Consider the following 19,094-nt stretch of genomic DNA (forward strand, 5'->3'; position numbering starts at 1 on the left):
TATACTGCTCCTCCCAAGACTTGGGCAAAGTGGGTCACCCGCCTCCACCACACTCACCAAATCATTCAAAAATAGTTTTTACTTAATGTAATTAGTTGCTCAGTACTGAATTTAAACAATTTAATCTCGAGTAAAAATGACTAAAGGGAAGAGAGCCCGCAGTTCTCAGCGGGCAGGAACCCCTCCCCCACCCTCTCCAGCTGCAGCAGAGGCATCCGCAGCCGCCCCGGGGGACTTACCTACGGGGGCGAGCCTCATGGAAATCATCTCTAAACTCGATGCAAAAATCGACGCCCTCATCGAAGAGTCCCGGAGCCGATGGGACTCACTCTCGGCCGTGCTACAAAAGTACGACCGAGACATCTAGGAAATTGAGCACTGAGTCGGAGGAGTGGACTAAAGGCCGTGACCTCCGAGAGTACAGCAGAATCGGAGTCTGTACCTTCGAACAGTGACTTCCACAGTTTTTAAATCTGGAGGCTGGATCAGGCTAGGTAAGGGTGGAATGGGCCTACCGGGTTGCAGTATGCGGGCCCGGCTCGAACCAGCGCCCCCGCCCGGTCCTGTTCCGGCTGCAGAGCTAAAGGAGAGGCAGATGCTCTTAGAAGCTTCCAGAAATCTTGGGAAAGATCCCCAACCATGATTTATAAAGAATCCAAGATTATGTTATTCCAGGACTTTTCCCCAGCTCTGGTCTGAAAGAGGAAGGCATTTGATGAAGCGAAGAAGTGTTTAAGGGACTTAAATATTCAGTACTCCTTGTGCTACCCAGCAACGCTGTGTTTTAACAATGAAGGGTCCGTGTATAACTTCGGATCGCCGAAAAAGGCCAAGGAATGTTTGGACTCTTAGATAAATTGTATGAATTAATTGATGTTGTTTTGCTCTCCCCCACTCTGCTTTACGCCCCCCCCTTTCTTTTTATATTAATCCCTTTTTTTAACCTTACTCTTTTATATTATCTTCAGGGGGTGGGGAGGGGATTTGTTTATTTGTTCTCTACTTAGCGATTTTCTCCCCTTTTTTTATATATAGGCCGGGGGGTTTGGTTAATGTTGGTGGGGGGAGGTGGTTACCTTATCCTATTTTCTTTCTGTCTTTAGGAGTGGGTTTGTTTTCCCCTGTTATTTTGTATTATTATATTTAATTATTACTTGTTGAGGCTGTAATTTTATGCATGTTTATACATGGTATTAACATTACCAAATGTATCCAGGTGTTGGTGTTGGTGTGGGGTCGGGGTAGGGGGTAGGGTGCTCACTGTTAACTCTAGCTCTGTAGTATATTGAATTTTCTTCATCCTATCGAGAGGCGCCTGGGTCAAGGGTGGGGCACTGGTTGGGAGAGGATATGATGGACTTTTGGAAAGGAAGTGATACCCCTGGGAACAAGGGGGAAAATCTCCATTTAAATACATTTTATATTTTTTTATTTAGAAATAGTTTTTCATTATATTGATGAGTGTATTAAAGAGCCTTTATTTTTGTGAATTTTAAATGCTCTATGCTCAGGATGTTCTGGATAGGGTTTCCCCTCCCGAGGGGTCTTGGACTTGCTCGAACGATTATGGTTGATCAGTTGGTTAAGTGGTGCACCTGGAATGTCAAGGGGAGTAATTCACCAGTCAAAAGGAAGAAAACATTATCAAACCTCAAGAAAGAAAGGGTTGATATAGCTCTCCTACAGGAGACACACTTATGGGATAAAGAACACTTGAAATTATGACAGGTTGGATTTGATCAGGCCTTTTTCTCTTCTTTCAGCACAAAAAGCAGGGGAGTTGTTATTCTTATTCGGAAGAATTTCCCTTTCAAAATCCTAAATCAGATAAAAGACGAATCTGGACGATATATTCTGATTAAAACCCTTATAAATGGAGAGGAATATGGGATTTTAAATTTGTGTTGCCCCCCAGCACAGACTTTAATTGTATTATGGACCCAGAAATAGATAGGATTCCCAAGAGTACTGCAGGAGTATCTCCCAGATCCAGACAATTGGTGGATCTGAACAAAGAATTAGGACTAGTAGATGTATGGAGATGCCTTCACCCACAGGGCAGAGATTTTTCTTTTTTCTCCAATCCTCATAAATGTCGTACCAGAATCGATATGTTTTTTGCCCCCTCGATTTTTAAAAGTTCCATATCATCCTGTAAAATAGGCAGTATAGCAATTTCCGTTCATGCTGCTGTATATGGAAATCAAGGCGATGAACAATGAGACATCCCCCCCGGCATTGGCGTATGGACCGCTTCCTGATGAAAGATAGTAAATTTGTAAAGTACTTCTCTCAAGAATTTAAAACTTTTTTAGAAATTAATTCAAGTACGGCTAGCAACCCATCAATGATGTGGGAGATCATCAAAGCTTGCGCGTGAGGTTTGAACATCTCATACTCAGCAACCAGAAAACATTAAAGGGAGAACAACAGCATCTGCTCGAAGCTCGCTTAAAAGCAGCTGAAACAGCATACGCTGTCAGACCTTCTGTTATCAAATTACAAAGGAGTACGGCCCTTAGGACAGCTCTAAACACCATGCTTACTCAAACGGCTAAGAGGGAAATATTATTTGCAAAACAAAGGTTATATGAATTTGGCGATAAACCTGGTAGATACTTAGTATTTCTCGCAAAGAAAAAGAAGGCCCCTCAAACTATCATGTCGAGCAAGGAAAGTACGGGTATTCTGAGTCATGATCATAAAAGGATTCACGCAATCTTTAGAAAATTTTATTCTGATTTATATAAATCGCAGGATTGCGAAGACAGGACTAGGAGGATGCAGCTATTTTTTAAAAACCTGACCTTTCCAGACCTAACTCCGGAACAGGTATCGGTCTTGAATGCTCCCCTATCAATCCAAGAAATACTTGACACAACCAGGCAACTTCAGAGCGATAAGGAACCTGGCCCAGATGGTTTTCAAGCTGAATTCTATAAAGAATTTACAGGAATATTGGCTGGTCCACTTATGGACATGTATAACTATTCATATAGTCAGGGCTGTCTCCCGTCTTCGCTGAAAGAGGCAAATATTTCTCTTATCCTTAAAAAAGGAAAGGACCCAGAAGATTGTGCGTCATACAGACCAATATCCTTGCTAAATGTAGATCCTCTCTACATTAAAATCCTCTCTAAAACGTTAGCATTGAGGCTAGAAAGGGTATTGCCACATATCATAAAGGAGGATCAGACGGGGTTTATTAAGGGACGTAGATCATCTAATAATGTTGGAAGGGAAAGATACCAGGAGTAGTAGTCTCATTAGATGCAGAAAAGGTATTTGACAGGGTTGAATGGTCAAATTTGTTTTCCACATTGGAAAGGTGTTTACCAAATGGGTCTCAACTCTGTATAGTAATCCCAAAACAGTTGTGATTACCAATGGATTAGGCTCGGATAGCTTCAGTGTGGATAGGGGCTGCCGTCAGGGATGTCCTCTCTCACCATTGCTATTTGTGCCAATAATTGAGCCACTAGCAGAAGCTATACGGGATGATCCTAATATAACTGCCCCGAGGATTGGTACAGGTAAACATAAAATTACCATTTCTGCAGATGATGTTCTTCGATTTCTCAGTAATCCCCTGATGTCCGTACCCCTCTCAATCCAAGTTATTAATACATTTAGTGTATTTTCAGGCTATAAAATTAATTTCTCAAAATCAGAGGCTATGCTAATGGGTGGCCTTGCTAGTATATCCCACTTATTGGATGGATCCCACTTTCCCTTTCAGTGGTCCCTGGAGGGTTTCTTATACTTAGGCATTTTTATTACCCCAGTATTTGGCCAGCTATACAAGGCTAACTTTGTGCATTTACTGGAAAGGATAAGGCAGGACCTCCTGTGATGGGGAGACCTTCCAATTTCCTGGCTGGGTAGAATAGCACTAATTAAAATGAATGTCCTGTCCCGTCTCCTATACCCTATGAGAATGCTCCCGGTGATGCTGCCGAGGCTGGCACTATGTAAATTATATGGCTGGTTGGGTTCCTTTATCTAGAATCATAGACAGCCCCTCATTAAGCTGAAGAAGCTAAAGCTTCCACAGGCAAGGGGAGGATTGGATTTCCCAGATTTTAGGAAGTATCAGTTAAGTTCCCTGTTAAGTTACCAGTTGATTGGGTCTTGTCTGACCCGCAATCAATCTGGCTGGACATCGAGGCTTCTCAAGTAAAATGCCCACTTATTAACCTTTTATTTTCAGACAAGAGGAAAATCATCACGGATCACTGTAAAAACCCTATAATACTAAACACAATTAAAGCTTGGAATATAATGCGGCAAAATGAGGGCAACTCCCATAAAATATCCCCCTATGCTTAGATAGTGGGAGCATGGGGATTTCAATCGGGGCTTACAGATGCCACTTTCAAACCCTGGAGATCCAGGGGTATCTCCTGTTTAGGGGATCTGTTTAAGGAAGGGGTCCTGATGTCTTTTGAGCAGCTGCGTCAGAAATTTGGATTACCTAATGGAGACCTCTTTCAATACTTCCAAATTCGAGATTACAAACAGAAGAAGACTACATTATTAGATAGTCTTTATAAATCAGATAGAGAGTGTAGAATGCTACGGCCAATGGGGGTATCTTCTGTCAGCACTATTTATCATTTACTACATGATGAAGTATCGGGAGATATGGATAATTTGTTTAAAACATGGGATCAGGATTTGGGACTGGAAATCTCTATAGAAACGTGGAAAGACACTTTGGAAAATGCCAGAAGAATCACCATCTGCAACAGAACTCAGGCCATCCAGCTGAAGATACTTCATAGGGCCCATATAGCACCGGATTAATTGGCAAAATTTAAGGCAGGAGCATCTCCAATGTGTCCCAAATGTAAAATAGAGGTGGGCACTCTTGTACATTGCTTATGGACCTGTCATAAGATCCGTAAATTGGACTAAAGTAGCAAGTGCTCAGACAGAATTCTTAGGAACGGAAATTAGAGTGGACCCTGTATCTCTCCTTTTGGGCTTTTCGAACTTACCCTCCCTGGATATGCACGGGAAGAGAGTATTCTCTATTCTCTCTCTGTGCCAGGAAAAGTATTTTGGTAAACTGGGTGGCTGAGGGCCCCCCTGGACCTTCAAACTACCCCAGATTAATCATGGAATGTATTCCCCCGACTTCCTTACAAATATGGTGCACCGAAAGACCACATTATTCCATAAATATGGCAGCCCTTCTTGAATTACACAAATACAGATATTTCGGCCATCCTAACCAGGGCTTTTATTTAATTGAGATGGCGAACCTGGCTGGTCCAGGGCCCCTTGGGAGAGGAATCCCGCACGAATACGGGTTTTGTTACGATTTGATGTTAATACATTCTGAGCATGTATCTCACTACCCAATTTCTGTGTTATCCATGTTTTTTTTTCTTTTATTTGAATAATGTAGCAGACTGAATTATACGCTCTGGTTAGTTGTAGGTTAGATTAGTTGAGTTTTGTTTTTTTTCTCCCGGTAATTTTTTGTTTGATAAATTTTGGTTATTATTTATTTAAGATTTAATTGTATATCAATGTTTATACTTGGGTTTTTTTTATTTGTAAACTTGTAAAAAAATGTTAAATTTTCAATAAAAATATCTATATAAAAACAGTTACAGAATCATAGAACTTGCATTTATTTCTAAAGCACCTGTCACAACCTCCAGATCCCTCAAAGAATTTTACAACCAATGGCATTTTGTGAAGTATTATCATTGTGAAAAAAGGAAACAAAGCAGTCAAATTTGTAAATAGCAAGATCTAACAAGTAGCAAAGGCGTAAGTAATCATTGGGTTTTTCACCCACCAAAGAGATCATCCTGAATCCTGGTTTAATGCCTCATCCTAAGGATAGCACCTCTGACAGGGCAGTGCTCCCTCAAGATTGCACCAGAATCTCAGCCTAGATTCTGGAGCAAAGTCTGAGAAGTTGGGGTTTGAACCCACAGCATTCCAAATCCAGGGGTGAGCTTCACATCCACGGAGCTATGGCCAATGAGATCCTCTCACAAAGGCCTGACACCTGATACACCGTGGGGCATCAGCTCTTTGTGTACTGCCTGTTAACGTGAATGGATGGAATACTGCTATCTTTACGATTGCAATTGTTTGGCCAGTTATATTCCTTGTTATTGACACTATTCCGAGAAACGTACTCATTGCATAAGCTGAGATTGTATCCCCTCCATTAAAGCAGGTTTTAATTTAATTGATGGTTTTAAAATGATTAAACAATTTAATAGGAACAAAAGAACGAAGCTGTTTCCTTTCATGTGGGAGTCCAGAACAAGGTAACTAAATCTCAAAATTAAATCCAGGCCATACAAGTGTAATGTCAGGAAGCACTTCACTCAAAGAGGAGTGGAGTGGAAATGTAGAGGTTTGTCCCCAAGATGGTATTGAGGCTGGGTGTCAATTAGAATTTTCAAAGCTTGATCTGATTGATTTTGTTGGTTATGATCCCACCTGAACAATTAGCTAATTAGGAATGAAAGAGTGTTAAGGGTTATGCATGAAGTTAAAATGCATATCACCTAAGATTTAAATGAATGGAGCAACACATCATGGGACTGGATGATCTGCTCATAGAGTTATAGAGTTGTACAGCACAGAAGCAGACCCTTCAGTCCAACTCGCCCATGCCAACCAGATATCCTAAACTGACCTAGTCCCATTTGCCAGCATTTGGCTCATATCCCTCTAAACCCTTCCTATTCATGTGCCCAACCAGATGCCTCTTAAATGTTGAAATTGTACCATCCTCCACCACCTCTTGTTCCATACACATACCACCCCGCGTATGACAAAGTTACCCCTCAGGTCCCTTTTAAATCTTTTCCCTCTCGTCTTAAATCTGTGCCATCTACTTTTGGACTCTCCTACCCTGGAAAAAAGACCTTGGTTATTTACACTATCCATGACCCTCATGATTTTGTAAATCTCTATAAGGTCCTTACCTCATGTTCTTAAATTACATTATTTCTACCAGTGTTTCCATAAATAATTTCCATAATGGTGTGAATTTAAGGCTAGAGTGGAATGTCAGGAAATTAGGCAAATGTAGCAATGTATCTTCCACAAATTATCTGGAAAATGCGTGTGTAAAATTCTTACTCTGAGTTATTTTCACATTGTTTGAGCTGTACGTTTGTTTGTTTTTTCTAGGCGTTTCAGATTAACTCCAAGGATCAATTGGATCAGCTCCTCACTCAATCTCTCCGTAATTCACTACCACCCAGTGGACTTGGTGCTTTCCAAATCCTTGGATCTAATGACAGAACTGAACACAGCAGTAAGTTTATCGAGCCAAGCCTTGTATTCTGTGACTATTGTAACACCTAATGCAATTGCTGTGAAACAGTGCACAAAATTCATTTTAAAAGACTGAACAAAAATATCCTAACCATCCATTTACAGTCAGTTGCAAATGTAAAATACTGTGGATGATGTAGGTCTGAAATTAAAACAGAAAATGCAGAGGAACTCGGCGGGTCTGGCAATATCTGTGGAGAGAAAATCAGAGTTAATGTTTCAAATCTAATGTGCTCCACTTCTGAACTAAAGAGGCCATGTGATTTTATGCTGCTGAAGGAGGGGAGAAGATGAGATGAAACAGTAGAGAGCATCAGGTTAGAGGGCAAAGGTATCATTGAACAAAAAGCAATAGTGTGATAATTGTCAAGAAAAATCAAAGCATAGATCCAGAATAGATGCTAGCAGCAAAATATAGGTCAGCTCTGACTAAGAGCCAAAACATATAAACACATTACACATGCTGGGGGTAAAAGTAGGATATCAAAATGGAAGATCGAATTCATTGTCAAAAGCTGCTCCAGAATTAACTGATAAGTTAATTATTCAACCCATTCATGTACAGACCAAAATCATTATGCCACTAGTTCAAAATCCAAACACGCAATAAACAATATGAATATATATACACATATCTTCCATCACAGTGAGTGAAAAGGTTTAATCAGGTTTATTTGTTGTACCTTTTCTGTTGAATGTTTATATTCTATTTCTATCTAAGTGTGTAGGAACAATGTATTGGAAAACTACTATCAAATCTCGTTTCCATAGCAATGTGGAATGGTCATATTTAGGAAACTGAATTACAAACCAGGATTAAAATATTTTTCTTTCAAGGGCACTTTGTGAGACATTCTTTAAGGCTACTTCTTGATTTTCCTTTTACATTCTCACTAACTCCATGATTAGATGATGCAGTCAAGTAGGAACATTACCTGCTGCATCAGTGTTAAAACTTTCAGCATCTTAAGTTTTGCAAAGATAGGAGAGCACAACTATCAAAGATTGTATGTATATATGTGATTAAAAATTTTAACTTGGAATCTATGAATCAAATGTTTTTGTTAAATCATAAATATATTTTGATAAATACATTTTCATTGCTTTATTTCCAAAATGGATCATATACACATTTCAATCAGCCTCTCTTCCGTCTCTTCCCTCACTATAAACAGTTTCCAGTTCTTATTCCAGGACAGCCAGTTAATCTTTTGCAAAAACACCATCAATAATCAGAATATCTCTTACTTTGGGATCAGCAATATGTTTCTGGAACAGTGATATTCAATAATGAGTGCCTTCAGAGCATTTGGTAAGGTTTTTTCTGTGCAGTTGTGACTTTACAGTGTGGCTATCGATTTCCTTGCTGTTAGTACATCTTTTGGAGGGAATTTGAAGTTGAGCTGAAGATTCTTTAAAAAGCTAAAGACATGGAATTTTTAATTGTTTATATGTGGATAAATATCAAAGACATGTCTAAGGTCTCTTCTATTTTTTTTGAAAAGTTTATACCTTCTTATGATGTGATACTCAAACGAAATAAGCCCGTCTTACCCTCTCCCATCCCAGGAACCTGGGTGCTACCTGCCTGTCAATCAACCCCTGCTTTGTTCCACCCACTGACATTTGGAGTATAGTACTGAAGGAGTGTTACACTGTCAGAGGGTCAATGCTGAACCAGTGCAACTACACAAGTCCACAAGAAATAGGAACAGGATTAGGCCATTCAGCCCTTCAAGCCTGCCCTGCCATTCAATCAGATAATGACTGATCTAACATTCTTCATGTCTACATTCCTGTCTTTTTCCATGTTACCCTTGATTCCTAACTGACCAAGAGTCGATTTGTTTTAGCCTTAAATATGTACAAAGACTCTGCCTTGGTAGTTCCCTATGGCAAGGAATTCCAAAGACTGAGAGAAGAAATTCCTCCTTACTTCTGTCTTACATTGGTATTCCTTTAATCTGAGATTATGGCCTCTGATCCTAGAACTGCCCATAACGGGAAGCATCCTCTTAGTATTTACCCTGTCAAGCCCCAAAAGAATCCTATTATGTTTCAATGAAATCACCTCATTCTTCCAAACTTCAGTGAGTAGAGGCCCAACCTGTTTAATCTTTCCTCATAAAATAATCCCTCCATATGAAGGATCATTCTAATGAACATAGAACAGTACAGCACAGAACAGGCCCTTCAGCCCACGATGTTGTGCCGACCACTGATCCTCATGTATGCACCCTCAAATTTCTGTGACCATATGCATGTCCAGTAGACTCTTAAATGTCCCCAATGACCTTGCTTCCACAACTGCTGCTGGCAACGCATTCCATGCTCTCACAACTCTCTGTGAAAAGAACCCACCTCTGACATCCCCTCTATACTTTCCTCCAACCAGCTTAAAACTAAGAACACTCATGTTAACAATTTCTGCCCTGGGAAATAGTCTCTGGCTATTGACTATCTATGCCTCTCATTATCTTGTATACCTCAATTAGGTCCCCGTTCCTCCTCCTCTTCTCCAATGAAAAAGGTCCATGCTCAGTCAACCTCTCTTCATAATATAAGCCCTCCAGTCCAGGCAGCATCCTGGTAAACCTCCTCTGAACCCTCTCCAAAGCATCCACATCTTTCCTATAATAGGGCAACCAGAACTGGACGCAGTATTCCAAGTGCAGTCTAACCAAAGTTTTATAGAGCTGCAACAAGATCTCACGACTTTTAAACTCAATCCCCTATTAATGAAAGCCGAAACACCATATGCTTTCTTAACAACCCTGTCTACTTGGGTGGCCATTTTAAGGGATCTATGTACCTGCACACCAAGATCCCTCTGTTCCTCTACACTGCCAAGAATCCTATTCTTAATCCTGTACTCAGCTTTCAAATTCGACCTTCCAAAATGCATCACCTCGCATTTATCCAGGTTGAACTTCATCTGCCACCTCTCAGCCCATCTCTGCATCCTGTCAATGTCCCGCTGCAGCCTACAAAAGCCCTCTATACAGTCAACAACACCTCCAACCTTGTGTCATCTGCAAACCTGCTGACCCATCCTTCAATTCCCCTCATCCAAGTCATTAATAAAAATTACAAACAATAGAGGCCCAAGGATAGAGCCCTGTGGAACACCACTCACCACAGACTTCCAGGCAAAATATTTTCCTTCTACTACCACTCGCTGTCTTCTGTTGGCCAGCCATTTCTGTATCCAGACAGCTAAGTTCCTCTGTATCCCATTCCTCCTGACCTTCTGAATGAGCCTACTATGGGGAACCTTATCAAATGCCTTGCTGAAGTCCAAATACACCACATCCACAGCTCGACCCTCATCAACTTTTCTAGTCACATCCTCAAAGAACTCGATAAGGTTTGTGAGGCATGACCTGCCCCTCACAAAGCCATGTTGACTGCATTTAATCAAGCCATGCTCTTCTAGATGGTCATAAATCCTATCCCTCAGAATCCTTTCTAACACCTTGCAGACGACAGTCGTGAGACTTACTGGTCTGTAATTGCCGGGGATTTCCCTATTTCCTTTCTTGAAGAGAGGAATTACATTTGCCTCTCTCCAGTCCTCAGGTACGACTCCAGTGGAAAGTGAGGATGAAAAGATCTTCGCAAATGGTGAAGCAATTGCATTTCTCATTTCCCAAAGCAGCCGAGGACAAATCTAGTCCCCAGGCCTGGCGACTTGTCAATCTTAATGTTTGACAAAATATTTCAGCACATCAGCTTCCTCTATCTCTATCCATTCCAGCATGCACACCTGCTCTTCAAAGATTTCATTCACTACAAAGTTTGTTTCTTTCATAAAGACAGAAGGAAAAAACTCCTTTAGGGCTCCCCCTACCTCCTCAGACTCCACACACAAATCCCCTATGCTATCCCTGATCGGCCTTACTCTTTCTTTGACCATTCTCTTATTCCTTACAAATCTCTCTTAAACCTCTCTGAACTGCCTCCAATGAACAAATTTTTTTTCTCAAATAAGGGGGCCAAAACTAGTTGCAGTACTCCCAAATATGGTTTCAAACTCACTTTGTATGGTTGCAGTAAGACTTCCCTTCTCTTATACTCTCACCCCTTTGAAATAAGGGCAAATATTCCATTAGCCTTCCTAATTACTTGCTGCACCTGTGTGCTAGCATCACATTTTGTTAACGAGTTCCCCCAAATCCCTTTGTATTGCAACTTTCTGCAGCTTTTCTCCGTGTAATAATTCTTTAGTTCTTCCTTCCAAAATGAACACTTCACATTTTCCTACATTATATTCCATTTACCAACACTTTGTCCACTTACTTAACCGAACAATATTTCTCCAATAATGTTTGTATCCCCTTCGCAACTTGCCTTTCTATCTATTACTTTCCACCATTCTATTGGTATGCCAGTGCTGAGAGAGTACCACACTCCTGGAGGATAAGGGTAAATACTCAGAGAGTTCTGCACTAACGGAGGAGTGATTTCTGTATGAGACATTAAACAAGTGAAAGTGTCTTCACTTTCAGGTGAGTGTAAGAATCTATGCCTTGCCAATGTTAATCCCTCATTAAGCATCACTAAAACAAATGATCTGGTGATTGCCACAATGATGTATGTCGGATCTTGCTGTGCACACATTTTGTGCTGCAAAATATTCCTGTGGCTTTCAAAGCATCTTAATATTGGTGTGAATGGCACTATTGATATGCAATCTTTCCATTCCTCCTGGAGAGTTGGCAACCCAGCTTCCTATGTCTGAACAGAATCTCCAACTATCTTACTGAATGTCATCTTCCCCATCCCACATCAACCACCCTGGCTGAGAGGAACTATTGTTATACGATTCTCTCTCTTCCAATCATTTTCATCTACATTTCTGTTGATGCCTCATCATTACAATGATTACCATGATATGCAATTATATTACCATGATATACAATTATCTCAATGGGGAAACAGACGTTTATCATGGGTTTTACATGTGACGATGTATCTGTTTGTTGTAACACTCTCCGGCTACCTTATAAATACAATTAGGTTGTCTATACATTCTTGCTGTTTATCGTCCAACAAATGTATAATTTTGTGTTGCTGTGGCAGATTAATTGGCAATCATTGCATGCAGCAAATGCTGATTCACAATTTACCTGATACATATCAGGTGACGTTTACTCATTTTATCCATCAAATTTATAAGGTTTTGTGATCAGATACAATTTTGCAGCCATAAAGCAAAAGTTTGGGAAGTTTATTGAGTTTCTTCATTGCCATCTCTAAAGCAGCCACCTCATTCCAAAGAAAGCCTTGTCCTTGCTGTGTAAATCCTCTGTAGGGAACATGATTTGGAGATGCCGGTGTTGGACTGGGGTGTACAAATTTAAAAATCACACAACACCAGGTTATAGTCCAACAGGTTTAATTAGAAGCACACTAGCTTTTGGAGGGACGGTCCTTCATCAGGTGATTATGGACAACACAATTGTAAGACACAGAATTTATAACAAAAACTTAGTGTGATGTGATTGAAATTATACATTGAAAAATACCTTGATTGTTTGTTGAGTCATTCATCTGTTAGAATAGTTTCACTTCTTTCATGTGTAACTTGCAAAACTTTTTTTTAAAAGTTACGTTCTCAGGTTAACTGTAACAATTAGTGTTAGCCAGATAATATGTTGAAGGTGTTAGCCCCCTGTGTTCTCTGTCTGTGCCATAATGTTTAGACTGATCCTAATCTAAAAAGTGAGTTACCAGAGTCTTAAATGAATGTATGCAGTATTGAGCCAAGTACAATGTAACTCTGTCTGGGGTGGGGGGGTTGTGAGTGTGAGAGTGAGAGTGTGTGTGCGTATGTGAGTGTAGCGTGTCTAAGTCTGTGAGGGGGTGCATGTGTGAGTGTGGGTGTCTGTAGGAGTGTGTGTGTGTCTGGGGTGGAGGGTTGTGGGTGTCTGTGAGAGAGAGTGTGTATATGTGTGTGTGAGTGTGGACTGATCTAAGTCTGTGAGAGGATGCATGTGTGTGAGCGTCTGTGTGTGTGTCTGTGTATATGTGTGTCCGTGTGTATGTGTGTGTATAGGAGTGTGTGTGTGCGTGCACATGGAGTGTCTGTGTGTGTGTATTGTGCAATGGTGATCACCTGTAATGTGACATGAACCCAAGGTCCTGATTGAGGCCCTCCCCACTGAAGTGTTCCTCAACTGGGAGGGAACACTCTTGTCTGTTGATTGTTGTGGGGTGCCCATTCATCCATTGTCAAAGCCACTGCTCGGGTTCCCCAATGTACCATGCCTCAGGGCATCCTTGCCTGGAAACGTATAAGATATTCAACGTTGGCTGAGTCACATGAGTACCTGCCTCATACATGGTGGGAGGTGTCCCATGTGTAATAGTGGTATCCATGTCTACAATTTGACATGTTTTGCAGTGCCTACCATGACAGGGTTGTATCCATAACAACAATCAACAGACAGGAGGGTTCCCTCCCAGTTGGGGAACACTTCAGTGGTCCAGGACTTTCGACCTCGGACCTTCGGGTGACCAACCTCCAAGGCGGACTTCGGGACAATCAGTAGCAAAAAGTGGCTGAGCCGAGGCTGATAGCTAAGTTCCGTACCCATCGGGATGGCCTCAACCCAGACCTTGGGTTCATGTCACACTACAGGTGACCACCCTTGCACTATATACACACACAGACATTCCTACACACACACACACAAGCACTCTTATATACACACATATACACAGACACGCACATAGACACACACACCCCTACAGACACTCCCACACTCACACATGCAACCTCTCATACTTAGACCACTCTACACTCACACATACACGTATATACACTCTCTCTCACAAACACTCACACACACACACACACAGGCACTCCTATACACACACATACACACACGTATATTCAGACACGCACACACCCCTACAGACACACACACTCCCACACTCACACATGCACCCCTTCACAGACTTACACAGACACTCTACACTCATACACTCTCACACTCACAGCCCCCCCCCCTCCCTGCACCTCAGACACACACACATACATACATACATATACATTTGTGGGGTGAATTTGTACTTGCAGAGTTACATTGTACTTTGCTCAAAAACTGCATGCATTCATGTAAGACTCTGTTATCTCACTTTTTAGATTAGAATCAGTCGAAACATTCTGGTACAGATAGAGAACACAGGGGGCTAACACCTTTAACATATTGTCTAGCTAACACCAATTGTTACAATTAACCTGAGAATGCAACTTTTTAAAAAAAGTTTTGTGATTTACATATGAAAGAAGTGAAACCATTATGGTATTCAAACAGATGAAAGACTCAACAAACAATCAAGATATTTTTAACGTATAATTTCAGTTACATCACACTGTAAACTTTTGCTATAAATTCTGTGTCTTACAATTGTGTCCTCCACAACCACTTGATGAAGGAGTGGCGCTCCGAAAGCTAGTGCTTCCAATTAAATCTGTTGGACTATAACCTGATGTTGCGTGATTTTTAACCCTGTAGGGTACAGTCTTCTTTGAAATGGAACTAGTTAGCTCTTTCAAACAGCTGGCAGAGGTACAAAGAACCAGATGGTCTTGTATGTTTAAGATTGCTTTCTTTGACCAGAAACCTTCACATCCTTTAATCTCTCTGTCATACCTTCTGACCTTGATCAACAAATACCAAGAGTTTATAGGTTTCTTCCTCACTGACGGAAAGCGCCCTTATTCATAATCCCTGCCCCTGGCCAAGCCCACGGTTTCACATCTCCTCCAACTTACTTCCTACTTGAGCTGAGGGCCCCATCTTTTTAACAGCACTGTCATCTCTCAAGTTCTGTTTTCAAATTGGAGCACCTCCTGCTCTCCTAATTCCATTTCAACTGATTACTTGAAGTACCTGCTCCCAATCTACCAAAAATAAAGCAAATGACACTCTGTCTGTAGGTATTGCCCCTTTTCCTTTTAATCTACCATCATCACCCTCCCTCTCCACTTCCTCCTATTAAAAGAAACCCAACCTTGACCCTTTGCAAATTTCCGCTTCCATCTCCAAACCATCCCCATCTGCTTCAAGGTCTGTGGATGCTTTTTCATCTTCCAGGTAAATACCCATCTCTCCCACAAAAGATAGGCAATGAGGAAAAACTATTTTTGTGTGGCCATTTATTGTAATCTAGAATGGATCAGTAGGCATTGGCTGAGAAGGGAATGTTTTAGTGAGAACCCTGGGAGAATTCCTTGTTCCTTTCTGATTAACGCCAGAAGATTTTTTTTTAAACCAATCCCTGATCAGATGGCAACTGTGGTATAAAGCGTGAATACTTTGATGATAATTAAATATGAAGTGACGTGGTGGCTCAGTGGTTAGAAGTGCTGCCTCACATCTCCAAGCACCCAAGTTTGATTCCAGCCTCAGGCGACTGTGTCTGAGTAGAGTTTCCAATGTTCTCCCCGTGTCTGTATGTGTTTCCTCCGGGTGCTCCAGTTTCCTCCCACAGTCCAAAGATGTGCAGGTTACGTAGATTGGCCATGCTAAATTGCCCATGCTATCCAGGGATGAATAGGCTAGATGAGTTAGCAAGGGTAAATGTGGAATTACAGGGATAAGGTAGGGTCTGGGTAAGATGCTCCTTGAGCAGTTGGTGCAGACTTGATGGTCCAAATGGCCTTTGCCCGCACTTTAGGAATGCTGTGAATGGTGTGTTGATCTGATCATATGTAGCTGGAACCTGAGAGAAAGATTACGATGATGTGCTACAACAGTCTGCCTTGTAGTGTAATGAGCCAATAAATGTTTATTAGAATATAGTGAATGAATGATTTTATTGTCACTGGTGCTCTACAATGAACAATACCGTAAATACAATGAAAAGCTTCAACCATCGCCACAGTCCGGTGCCATTTGAATATTTTAAGAATAAAAAGATAAAGCTGAAAGAGTCCATCTTCATTTGGCCACTTCCACCATGAGTCCTAAGTTGACTCACCAGTGACGACTGTTCCACCACCCCTCTGCTGCCTGCACTGGACCCACCACCATTGGAGTTGCTGCTCTTCAGGCACCATCTCTTCATCTCTGGGCCCACCTCACCGATGGGCCCACCTCACTGATGGACCTCCAATGCCGAGTCCCATGCTGGCCCTATACTTGCCCCACAACCAAGAGCCCACTTGGCTCCACTGCCTTAGTGGTAACCAGAAGTCCCTACTTCAGGCCTCCCAAACCAGGAGCTGCTGTCACCATCATGCCAATAACCAGGGATCCCCACTTTGGACCTCCCGCAGCTAGGACGTCCTGGCTCCACTGCCATTGCCACCTCACCAACATCAGAAGTTCCCACTCCAGATCTACCACAACCAGAAGTCTGTAGTCCGTTGACAGCCAGATCACCACCTCACCAAGGGTCCTGCTCCAGCTGCTCTCCTCCACAATGTCACCTTCTCTGCTGCTGCTGACAGGAAGTAAGTGAAGATAAAGAAAGAAAACAAAAATACTAAAGAAAGGAAGAAACAGATTTCTGGAGTGGATTGGCACATGAGCCTGAATGCTGCTTACTGTGCTGGTACTGCCATCTTGTATAATGGCACGATTTCCAGGTACCTTCTGTCAAAGTTGTATGTCCCCAGTTATGGTATTAACATATGGTGACAGTAGTTTCTGAGAAAGGTGAGAAAGCTGAAAAACACTGAGCTTTGTAGAGCACACTGGAGAAACAGCAAACAGTCTTAAAAAAGAATCATGTGAACATTTCTCAAATTCCCACAATATTTATGCTCTAACTCTATCCATCTGAGAAAGGATATTGACCACAATCATCCACATGTTGGAGCTGGGTCATTGGTATCTCCTTCCTCTCTGATGTAGGGCAGGCTCTCTTCCACAAAAGTGGGTCTTGCAGGTCAGGGCGGATCCTGTCCTGGGTCTTTCTGACTTTCTGCATGGTTTTCTGTCTCAAGTCTTGCTGTGAGTTTTCACTGATGAGGTGGCTTGTATGTTTTAATTCCCTCACCCCGGACCTTCCAGAATATTCTGTAGCTTTCGACTAATGTGGAGTTCAAAACATCCTGCAGGATCTCACCAACAGCCTTCACTGCTGCCCAGCCATGAGGTGTAAAATGCACATCCTCAGGCAATATCTGGAAGTCAAGGTGACAGAAAGTCTGATCTATACTCTTCCAATCCACAACCCTTGAGCAGGTTGTAACAGAATCCCCCTGAATTTTTGTGACCTTTTTTAACCATAATTTCTGGTGTTCTCCACAGCTGCTGGCTGCTGTTTAATTTAGTTTGACCAATTGTCTGTCAGGCTTGATTTCTCTGGTTAAATTAACATGTCTAATTTTAGGCACCATGGTCAGTTGACGACATAATTTTACTACTTCAGCAACCACCCCATAGTTTCTCAACTCTGAGAATCAAGACAGGAATCAGGTAGGTATGCTACAGTACACAATCGGCAGCAGTGCCAAAACCATTCTAATTAGACGGGGACCAATGAAGAAGCATCTAAATAAGAAGTAACACTCAATATACGCAAGATGGGCAAATTTGCCCCAAAAATCACCAAGGAAATGCAACCGTAAAGGTGACAGTCAGAGAAAAGTCACCCAGCACAAGGAAAAGACAGAATCTGTTGCTCCACTCATAGACATTTTCTCTGTTGCTCCTACTGCTCCTCCTGAGTCAGACCCTGCGGATTGGCCAAGCTGGAGGAGTTATTCTGGCTGATCCTTGTGATGTTAAGCAGAAAGGTTTCAGGAGACAGGAGTAGCGGCTATTTGGAGCAGTGAGTACACAACAGGCTGAGCCTGCACAAAGAGTGAGGCCTGAGTATCAGCCAGGCAATGAGTGAGACCTGAGTGTCAAGTGTGGGTGGTGGGGGTGAACAGGGCCAGAGTGTTGCTGTGAAGGCAAGATTGGCTGATTTCAATTGACTATTACTTTGCTCTTGATGAAAGGTCCATAAAGTTTTCGAAAAATAGAAAGTGACCTTAGACATGCCTTTCATATTTATCCATATGTATGCTTGGCTTTAACTCAAACTTAACTTTGGTGGAAAGTTCCAATTCCCTCCAGAGATGTGTTTACAGAAGTAGGGCAATTGGTGGCCACATTGTAAAGTCATAATACACAAATACTATGTATATGCTCAAACTAAAAAGTCACTAAAAGCTCCAAAGGTGCTTATTATTGAATCACCGGAACTGACTGAAAACAAAACCCAACTAACATCTAGGAGTTCAACAAAAATGTTGCTGAACCCAGAGTAGGGAGCTTCTGATTATCGATGGTGCTTCTGGCTGTCCTGGAATAAGGAGTGGGAATATTGTGTGGTGGAAGTAGAGGTGCTAATTGAAATGTACGTATGCTACTATTTTGGAAACTGAGCAAAATGAAGATTTATTTATCATAAATTAACAAAACATCTGATTTATTCATTCCTAATTAAAAGTTTTAGTCACATGAATATAAAGAATCTTTGGTATTTATGCTCTCCAACTTTCGAAAGAAGAAATCCCTGACAAGATTCAGCACAAATGCAGGAGGTTATGTTACTATGTGACTGATTCTTCTTATAATAATCATTGAAAATGAGAAAAACAGATTCTGGAAATGTCAAGACAGCCCTCCAAAGAATGCCTCACAAATAACCTCAGAAACAAAATATTGTCCCCTGATGTGAAGAAGCCATGAAAACTTGATTCTTGTTTAGTTTGTGGTGCAACACGTTGATGGAGTCAGGAAGATGGCACAGTTAGTCAAACCACCACC

General features: G+C 41.6%; 1 protein-coding gene across 3 annotated transcripts in view; it reads left to right on the forward strand.

The window, feature by feature from the left end:
- The window catches only part of LOC132833370 (B-cell scaffold protein with ankyrin repeats-like), a 290,257-nt gene that overhangs the window by 89,579 nt on the left and 181,584 nt on the right, over positions 1-19,094 (forward strand). For all 3 annotated transcript variants that reach the window (XM_060851590.1, XM_060851591.1, XM_060851592.1), the window contains one exon: positions 7,171-7,297. In XM_060851590.1, coding sequence (XP_060707573.1) covers positions 7,171-7,297 — 127 coding nt within the window. The remainder of the gene's footprint in view (positions 1-7,170; positions 7,298-19,094) is intronic.

The sequence above is a fragment of the Hemiscyllium ocellatum genome, chromosome 36, assembly GCF_020745735.1.
Source record: "Hemiscyllium ocellatum isolate sHemOce1 chromosome 36, sHemOce1.pat.X.cur, whole genome shotgun sequence".
Lineage (NCBI taxonomy): Eukaryota > Metazoa > Chordata > Chondrichthyes > Orectolobiformes > Hemiscylliidae > Hemiscyllium > Hemiscyllium ocellatum.